This window comes from Girardinichthys multiradiatus, chromosome X (assembly GCF_021462225.1).
Source record: "Girardinichthys multiradiatus isolate DD_20200921_A chromosome X, DD_fGirMul_XY1, whole genome shotgun sequence".
NCBI lineage: Eukaryota > Metazoa > Chordata > Actinopteri > Cyprinodontiformes > Goodeidae > Girardinichthys > Girardinichthys multiradiatus.
This window is the reverse complement of record NC_061817.1, coordinates 36,952,838-36,962,978: the sequence shown is the minus strand read 5'-3', so window position 1 is coordinate 36,962,978 and position 10,141 is coordinate 36,952,838. Positions and strand designations below refer to the sequence as shown.

At 42.9% G+C, this 10,141-nt stretch overlaps 1 protein-coding gene across 1 annotated transcript in view; it reads right to left on the bottom strand.

The window, feature by feature from the left end:
• Positions 1–823: 823 nt before the first annotated feature.
• Positions 824–10,141, bottom strand: part of LOC124862345 (cytokine receptor-like factor 3) — a 21,328-nt gene continuing 12,010 nt past the window's right edge. The window contains exons 3-9 of the mRNA XM_047356206.1: positions 6,147–6,354; positions 5,924–6,011; positions 5,649–5,826; positions 5,169–5,397; positions 4,309–4,447; positions 4,108–4,220; positions 824–3,874 (exon numbers count right to left, since the gene is read on the bottom strand). Coding sequence (XP_047212162.1) covers positions 3,609–3,874; positions 4,108–4,220; positions 4,309–4,447; positions 5,169–5,397; positions 5,649–5,826; positions 5,924–6,011; positions 6,147–6,354 — 1,221 coding nt within the window. The 3' untranslated portion in view covers positions 824–3,608. The remainder of the gene's footprint in view (positions 3,875–4,107; positions 4,221–4,308; positions 4,448–5,168; positions 5,398–5,648; positions 5,827–5,923; positions 6,012–6,146; positions 6,355–10,141) is intronic.

Below are 10,141 nucleotides of genomic sequence, written 5' to 3'. Positions count from 1 at the left end.
TGGATGCAACCAAACCTTTAAGAAACGCCATTTTAAAGAACAATCCGTCTCTTTCAGATTAAATCCCTGCTTTTCAGTTAAACCTATTTAAATTAGCAGGCGGATGGAACATTGTCCAACAGAACCTTCCTATTTTGTTGTAGTTCTTCTACTTCACCATTAATGGTGGCAGAGAGGAGGCAGGATATGGGGAAAAAATACCAGTTTTTTTCAGATGAGTGAAATTTATGGAAGACATAGATGCATCTCCCATAAATTAGAATATAATTTAAAAGTTCATTTATTTCAGCGATTCTATTCAGAGAACTTGGACTCCAGCTGCAGTCCACACCAATCTCCCCCAAACTTTTCATAAAAGGCTGGAGTTATCCCTGTTTGTCTTTCTTCTGCTATGACACTTTGTCCTTCCACTAAACTTCCTATCAATATCCTTGCACATTGCAACAGAAAGCTTTTTTTTTCTTTTTACCAATGACTGTTTTGTGCCTTCCCCTCCTTGTATGGGGTGTTGGTGAATTTGCTGCGTTAGCTGTAGCATAATATTAAAAGATTTTGAGAAATTTGGGGGTTTTATTAGCTGTCAGCCATCATGATCAGAAGTAACTGAAGTAAATGGAACGATGTAATGCTGCCTTTAATGAATACAGGTTTTACTCGTTGAATCACTGAAATGTTTGATCTAATCCAGATGTCACATATATTCCACGTTTCAATTTAACTTTTGTTTGCATGAAATGAGAAATTTATTCTAAGCATAATGTCGACATCAAAGTTAGTTCATTTAATAAAGTGATTCAATCAGCACACAGAAGAACAGCAGGAAGAGTGTTTTCTTCGTCAGGAGGAAGACTTTATTTAACCAACAGTGGTGTGAACACGAATTCAATGGACAGTTTTGACCAGCAGATGTCACTGTTTTATCCCTCTTCCAATAGAGAAGGACAGGCTTTTTCTTCTGAGGTTCTGTTGGTTGATTTCAGGTCATTTGTACCATCAACTGAACCCGTATCCGGCTCCAATTGTCATCCAAGAGAATGAAGAAAATGTCCACAGATAAATTAGGCAACTGGAAAAAGTCTGTAGTGAACAAAGCCCACGTTTCTTTCGACAATGATACCTTCCTATGGTTTCTGCATCAGTCCCAGATGCGTGCAGGATCTTCTGATCTGCATCCTTATTTATACTGCTGCATGTGAGTAAAACTACACAAAAAATACACCACTCTTTTCTATGACCTAAAGTTTTACAGACTTCCTAAAGTTACAAAAAAAAAAACAGGTTTAAGATTCACCTGAAGACAGGATTATTTTTTTTTTAAACGTTGAGGTTCTAACAAAACCAGTCAAAGTTGAAGCAGACTGAAAGGAAAAAATTCAAATGTAGGTGAATGAGCTAAAGCAGAGGTTATAAAACCAACCTGCTGCTTTCTTCTCATCAGAGACGTGAATACTGTCAGGATTGTCACTGCAGGAAGCTTTGTTACTTTAATGGCCACTATAAAAACATGACCAGAAGTTATCAAAGTTTATAACTTATGGATGTTTTTTGGTTTTAAGAATATTACAGATTTATTCTGAGAGGATCAAAGAGATATGTCTGTTGTAGACAAATTAAAACAATGTAAGAAGTCAAGTTTAAACATCAAAGATAATACAAAACATTTTTGATTTTAAACTCCATGCTACAATAAAAAAAGCAAGTGACATTTTATTATAATTGTTTTTGGCTTAAAGAAAACAGGTGAACGAGCTGAACAGACTGAAGCAAACAAGTCTATTTGTTCGTCTCGATTTCTTCAAAGCACCTCTTTCTTCTGCCCGAGGAAACGAGGGAGATGCTTTGAGACATTTCAAAAATAACGTTTCTAAAAGCAGACTGTTCAGTAATAAAAACAGCATGGTCTGGCATTTCCTTTTTAGCATGAAACTGCTGCATTTAGGTAGCAAAGAGTGAGTGTAATATTCACAGCGAGCAAAAATACTTGCAAGTTTAATTTTTGTGTTCCTCCTCCCAAACTGTGAAACTGTTTCTATGGCAAAACTAAGACATTGCATAGATTTATAGACTTAAAAGAAAGTCTGCAACATCCATAGAGACGACGGCAAAGTTGTAAACAACAATCCACTCTGTGAGAAGGCCCTGAAGTCGTTAGCTTTCAGTCCTCTGAAGGCTAACGAGGTGCAGAGTCTGGACTCATCAGGATGGACCTCATTTCCTCACAGAAAATCAGCACATTTAACATGTACAAATAAATGAAGCTTAAAGACGCACTCAATTCTAGATTTTTGTTTGATCAAATCTGAGATACCTCATCGTCCCAACAGAAAAAGCTACATGATGATAGCTTCTCTTACAAGAGAAATGACCTCTTCATCTGCTGTTTTTTCATATGCTAAATAAAATGCTAAAATGTGTAAACCAACTTTGTAATAAGATGCTGGAATAAAACAGGCAAGGAACCCATGGAGTTACTGGAAAAATATTCCTTAAGATGAGGCCAGACATATCAGGACAAATCTCATTTTCTTTCCTGAGGATAAAGAATAAAAAGAATATTTCTTAATCCAGATTTTCATGTATAATTAAATCTGAAATCCCTCAGGATTCCATATTAGGCCCACTATGACACCCCTCTGAAAGAGCCAGATTAGTTGACTCAATGACGACAAGTTTGGCCAGCTGTTTCATGTGTTCTTACTACAACGGAGATGTTGAAAGCTAAAGAAAATAATCAACTTTGTAAGAAGGTTCTGGAACTTAACGAAAGAAGACCACGTGAACAATGTCACAAAATAAAATCTTAAACTTCATAAAGAGTCCAGATTTATCTGGATAAACCTTTCTGCCTCCGTGAGAACCACAAAACAACTGGGGCTGAAGGGGGAATAAAATTCCACTTATTTTTGCTCCATTTAACTATGGGATCCCTCAGGGTTCAATATTAGGCCCACTATGATTCGAGTCAGACTAGCTATCTTGCAAATGTAACAGATGATCTTAAATTGAATTTTTAGCTAAATTCCAATATATAAATCACACTTTTTCCCAAATTAATCCTTTTGTTTTGTCAGGTTACATAATCATGGTTTTGTTTTTAACCCGGTTAAGATTAAAAGTGAATAAAATCTCCACAGTTTATTGTGGATAGGTTAATAGTTGTTTTTGTTCCCTGAACAGTAAAATAGACATAATTATGACTGCTAAAACCCATCACAGTGTTTGTATGTGTAGAATTGGATATATTTCTGAGCTGAGATTATTTTGACCCTGTAACTAAAAACGTACAGCTTGAGACATGGTCTGTGTAACAGGATCATTAAAACTCATCTAGAAATGTGTTTAAACTGCTGCTACAGCAAAACCTTTGATCAAATTTTATATGTTCAATCAAGTAAGTAGCAGATTTTCTAAGGAGAAACAGTGCTCTCCATGTGAAACATTACAGCAACGTCTATCTTAGCGGTCCAGGATGACTGCGGCTTTAGGCTGCGTGATGTCATGATGGTAACAGTCAAGAGAGAAATATTCCAAGTTTTTCCTGTAAACACTTTGTTGGAAGAGAAACAGCAGTGTAACAGGTAACTGTGCTGAGCTGACGGTTCATCTGCCTAAAACACGAGCACTTTCCAGCCGGAGTGGACGAAGGAGCAGCCGAAGAAGAGGCAGTCCACTGCCTGGTCCACCAGCCAGTCAAAGACCACCTCCCGGTTCCCGGAGCCGATGGTGACCCTCAGCTTGAAGTGGCCGCCCTCACTCAGGTTGTTGTTGCTGATGGGGAGCAGGTTGACCACCTCCATGTCAAAGGTCACAGCGGAGCCCATGGTGATGGCTGGAAGCTGATTGGTCATCTCTTTACCGTTGACGAAAACAGCGCCTGGGAAGGGGAGGGGGTCATCAACATGCAGCAGTGAGGAATCCTGCAGTTTGAGTCCATTATGGGGTTTTCCACAGTAGGAACTCTGTAACTGCTGCAAGTTTTTGCAATTAAATGTTACGACAAACAGCAATAAAGCTTTAATAACGAGTCAATAATAACATTCCTTGACAATGATCTGCCCTGCCGCTTTTTTTTGTATTTAACTCGGAGTAAATGTAAAATCAGCCGACCGTTGGTGGAGATGCAGACTGCTTGGTCTCTCTGCAGCGACTCCTCCCCACTCTGAGTGTCGATGCACACCCCCAGGCTGTCCAGCCGATCAAACTGACCAGCTGCAGAGATCCTGCAAACAAGCACAAGCTGATTATAGAACAGCCACTTTCCAAACCTGTTTGAGTCCAGAAGTATGATGCGTGTGTGTCTGAGCATACTTAAAGGTCAGCGTCTGACCACAGAAGTAGGTGGGGGCGTTGGAATAAAGGACGGTGCAGCGGCTCTGAGAGGAGTCGTTGCGCAGGGCGATGTTTTTCCTGCTGCTGAGGATGTAGCCCTCAGTCCCTGAACGCCACTCTGCAGGAAAACAAAAACAGTGAACATGCTGCTGAAACAGCTGCAACCTGGGTCTCTGAAGGAGCACTGCGATATTCAACACTCAGGTGTTACTTGAAGGTCCAGTAATGTCAGATTGGTTCCAGTACATCCTGCAGCCCTATGAGGCTGCCTCATGTTTATTTCCCTAATAGCACAGGCTAGCGATGAAACAGAATACCGTCAGCCTGGATCCGTTTGGATCTTCTGCCGACTAAGCTTCCCAACTGTTCTCCTGTAGCCCAGGGCTCCAATAACTACAAATGCCAATGTGAAAGCGTCGAATCTAACATATCATTATTCAATGTGTTTCTGAAACTCCCCCATTTCTGCCATGATTTTCAGTTTGCTGAAAGAAGCCCTCATGCATCAATACATGCAGCTGGATCAAGAATATTTTGGTAGCGATTCGTATGGTACAGGCTGCACAGGAGTAGTGGTTACCTCAGGTATGTATTGGTTTTAAACTGCCTGATTTTGTTCTACTGAGAATCACAAAAAAGAAACCAAAGATGTTTTTATCCAGATTTCCATGTTTAACAGACCTGCAGAACATACTGAGCAGCTAACTTTACAGACCTTCATCCTCTCACCATTTTGGATCTGATACTAACAAAATGTTCTTCACTGTTTCCTGTACAAGGTTTTCCTAAGCTATGAGCTATAAATCCTAAACCAGGTTGGATTTAAAGGCTCCGCCTACCGTGTGGAGCCAGAGTGGTGTATCCCGTCTGTGGGATGCTCCAGGGACTCCACTCGGTGCGACCCTCTCCACGGGCGCAGACCCGAAACAAGTAATCTGTGTGAGGGTCCAGGTGGAGAACCAAGAACTCACAATCCCGACCGATGTAGGCATCCTCGTATTGGCTCCCCCCGCTGCCCGACCGCCGGTACTGCAGCCGGTAATCAGCAGCAGCAAAGTCCTCATCCACCTATAATTAAAGATAGTTACTGCCTAATTTAAATTGCATGAAGGAATTAAAATTTGGAAGTACTGGAACAGGAAACATCAGGGAATAAATACAGTTATACTTTAAAGGTTTTTCTTTTCACCAAACTGCACACAACTTCATTCCCTCATAAACAATCAGGACAAAAACGGTAATCCCTGGAAAGTTTTGACAAAAGTTCCTTCATATTCCCATAAAAACAAATCCCAGTTTCTATCGTTTCCCATGCTGACCTTGCACCAGCGGACCAAGATGCTGCCCGGCCTCTCTTGCAGCTCCTCTATCTGGACGGGTGGATGTGAAGAGACGGAGCCATGGCGGGATACTCTGTCCCTGAGTAGACTGAGAATGGAGTCGTCAAGTTGGGCTGACACACACGGGACGTCCACCAAAGCTGGAACCTCAGGAAGACTGGAAAACATCCAAAAATCAGCTTTTAAAAGCGCTGAACTAACATGAGCTGATGCGTGGAGTAATGCTGCAGTGATGCATCGTGTTTCTGTGCTACCTGTCCAATTGGATGTGCATGGCTTTCTTTGTAAAGCTGCCCAGTTTGTCTTCCTTCTCTCCAAGACCACAACGCAGAGCAGCTTCTCCTGCAGACAAATGAAGAGACTTTCTTGAACCCTAATGTCCCACCTAAACTGCTCTTTTGAAGGAATTTGAATAAACATAAAATATCTTGCTGCAGGTAATTTGAGGTTTGCAGATGAGCGTGTGAAACAGCCCACCTTCTCTCAGCAGCTCGTCAGCCTGTCCCACGCCGTGCTCGATGAGGCTCTGACAGTCGTCCAGAGGTTTGATGCTGTCGGCCTCGATGACGTCGACCTCGGCAAGCAGGCCGGCCAGCCGCTCCGACAACAACCGACTCGCTGCCGTCTGCAGCTCTGTGAAGTGCCTCTTGAGGGCCTCGCGGGCCTGCCCTGAGCTGCCTCGTATCTGAGGAAGAGCAAAGAGGGTGACATAAGGAGGAGCTTATCAATGCTTTACAGTTTTTTGAGTTTATCGCCAGAAAGAACATCAAATATTGTTGCCATTTCTGATCAGGCGAGGACTGCAGCTGGACTTGAAGCATTGAGAAGAAAACTATCAAAAGACCAACATGTCTGAGCTTGCTGTCTTCATCAGGCTCCATGAATGTCCCACCACATTGTTTCAACCAGTTTGAGGTCGGGACTTTGACTAAGCCACTGCAAAATTTTTAGTCTTCTCTTTTTCAGCCATTCTGTTGTAGATTTGCAGCACTGTTGCCTTGCAGCAAGAAGGTCCTGGATTCAATTCCCAGCCTGGGGTCTTTCTGCATGGAGTTTGCATGTTCTCCCCGTGCATGCGTGGGTTCTCACCGGGTTCTCTGGCTTCCTCCCACAGTCCAAAGACATTCCTGTTAGGTTAATTGGTCACTCTAAATTGACCTTAGGTGTATGAATGAGTGTGTGTGTGGTTGTTTGTGTGTTGACCTGTGATGGACTGGCGACCTGTCCAGGGTGTACCCCGCCTCTCGCCCATAGACTGCTGGAGATAGGCACCAGCTTCCCCGTGACCCACTATGGCAGAAGCGGTAGAAAATGACTGACTGACAAAAAAATGAGACGTACGAAATCGGTGGCCTTTATACATCCCAATTTACAGCTAATTGGGCGCAGCTGCAAGTGGTGCCGGAACCAGCCGGTCCCCGCCCATAAATACATCTGCAAAGTAGCATAAATAACTGGAAGGCACCCAACACGTGTCCAAATAACCATGGCAACGGTGCTGTGGCAGTCAAAGAACCGGTTCCACCATGAGGGACATTTGTGGGGAATTGCAGCAAACCAACAACTACTTGAATGACATCAGTGACTCAAAGATGACTGAAAAAAACGTTTGTTGGTTTCACACAAATATGACCTAGAAGCCGCCATCACGCATGGAGCCTGACTGAGGTTTGTTCCCAACACAACTATTATAATCAGAATAATTATAATTATTATTATAGTATAAAGGAATCATGAGTTGAGGAGGCCATTGCTGCATTAGTGAGACCAATCTGCACATCACCAATAAGTTGAACATATATTGACTTAAAATGTTTTCTATTCACTAAAGCAAACTGACTTCCAGATGGGGCCCTTATGGCAGAATAACATGCATGTTCTGCTCCTTAGAGAACAGACTGCTGAGCATTTCCTTCTACAGGTGACAAAAACAGAGAAAGCTTTATAGTTTACATGCGATTGAGGTTGTTTCCATCATTTTTGTGCATATGTCTTCTTTGTACATGAGGCGCCTGGTCCTGTAGCTCCGAATCATCATTCCTCCACCTCTGTGCTTTACAGTTGATATGCTGGGTTTGGGTTTTTACTCTGTTCTCATCCGTCTTGAGGACATTGCTGCAGGAGTTATGCCCCCCAAACCTTTCATTTGCCCCGTCTATTCCTTATTGCCCTGTCATGAACTTTAACCTTCAACCTGCTGACACCTGTAATGTCTGAGATGGAGCTCGTGGTTTTTTGTCATTTCTCTGAGCATTGCACGATCAATCCTTGCAGTAATTTTCCTTGGGAGATCAGCAGCTGCCTTAAATGTTTTCCACTCATAAAATAATTATTCTCTCAGTCGGATGATGGAGTTCAGATCTGGGAACGTGATTATAACTCGTCCCAGGTTGGCAGGCAGCTACAGTTGCTTCTCTCAGGTCATGACAAGTTTCTGCTTTTCTAGAGGAGCTCATACTGGTTCTGATTAATCAGCAGAACCTGGCTGCTACTTTCTTTAATCATTGGGAAGCACCAGGCTACGTGTTTATTTGTACAGAGAGCCGACAAGTGAGATTACCATCCACCTGTGATCACATCAGCCTGGAGCCGTGTCCGTGCTCAACTACACTTACTGACAAAAACAGAGGCTGAGTTACACCGGCCTATGTCAAGCACCTCAACAGGAAGTTCACTGAAGTGTAAGCCATGTTACAGTTCCTCTTATTCACACACACACACCAAGGTTGGAGGGATTTCACAATGAGTGTGCAGAGAGATAGGAAGCAGAGGGCTGACTGACAGCTGCAGCACTGATAAAACATGGAGGCCGTGCCTGTGAGAGTGGAAACACATACTCCTCTCTCTGCAAGCGAGTGCCGAGCATCCCCGGCATGTTTTCCACAGCTCTTCCTGCAGACTATCAGCGCCGCACAGACGTCAAATGATCAATATTATGTGGGTGTGTGAAATAACAACCAGGTCCAACAAGGGCGAGCCGACATCGGACAACCCAGGAATAGTTTTCCCAAACGTTGGGACTCCTCCTCCTGAGATGCTGCATTGATAACATTGTCTGGGATCTCAAACATCCTGCTATCTCCTGCTTGCTCCTACTCTCACTGAGCTCTGTGTTTCCTGGAGTCCTGCTATCTGGTAGTGAGCCATCTCTTGCTGGGAGTCATGGGAAGGAAAACCATCCAAGATGATGTACGTTGGGACAGCTGGGACTGGGCAGGGGTTGGTGGATTCAGACACATAAAACTCCACATGATCTGGATCGTATGAATCATTTGACATCTGGTTGGGTTTTATCTTCTCCCTCAGACATGTCCTCACATGGTATTAAAACCTGTATTTAGCTAATTTTTCCACAAACAAACAGAACAGCAGCAGAAACTTGTGACTGTAGGTTTTGGTGGTGGGAGTATTCTAACATTGCTAATAAACCAATTCAACCGAGACATCACCTAAACAGCTTCAAGAATTAGATGATTTTTCCTACATTATGATCTGTTCTAATCTTTTGTTACCAATAATATCCGCCAGCAAGCATCTCAACAGACGTTCCACTCTGGGGTTCTGTCCCAGACTGGCACGACTTGGACGAGGACAGTTTCTGCTGGGTCTGATTCAGACTGAATGAGAAAACGCCTCCATCATCTCCATCGGTACAGAAACTCAAAATCAGATTCATACCAGCGCAATCTTCTTCTCAATCAGTCTGGAGGAGCTGAAGCTGAGCATCATGAGTGATCGCAGGATGGAGCCAGAGATCGATACAGATCTGCAGTAGTTTCACAGATTGCTGCCAGCTGTCAGTCAGCTGTATATGACTGACCCTGTTCATTAAACAAAAAGGTGGCTCTCTAGAAATGTTTCGGGCAGCAAAACTAAAACAAGGCTGCAAATGGCCTGGCTACTAGAGGAGAGTCAAAGTCATTTCTAAGACAACTTGAAACAAATGTTGGCAACAGGTTTAACGGTCTATAAATACTGCAGAAGAACCAAGAAATGTGTTCTCTCTCTGAGGCATGCAGGCAGAAACATGACCTCCTTCTGTTCTTGCAGGCCGGGTTTGCGGTTCTTGACACTCGATAATGGGCAGAATGTTGTTTTTTTTTTTAGCGGGGTCCAACAAATCAGAACCAGAAGCATGAACTGGGCATGGCTACTATAACAAATGATGCAGTGGGTTGGAACTCCTAGGAGTTCTGAACTTGAGTTTCTCTGTCCCTGTTCTTGCCTTTAGAGTTAAAACTTCTGCTGGATATTAAAAACCCGACTGCAGGTTTGCTGCTGAAGCTTGAAACACAGCTGATTAACTCGCCAACATCAACTTAGGTCTTTCACCACTTTTATTTCATGTTTTAATTCCAGCACCTTGACCTTCGATCTTCAAAGTATCTGAACAGTCAACATGTTTGTACCTTTGTACTTTTGGCCGTTTTTCTACCGGGCTTTTTTGGGTCAATTTGTACTAACAAGGAGGA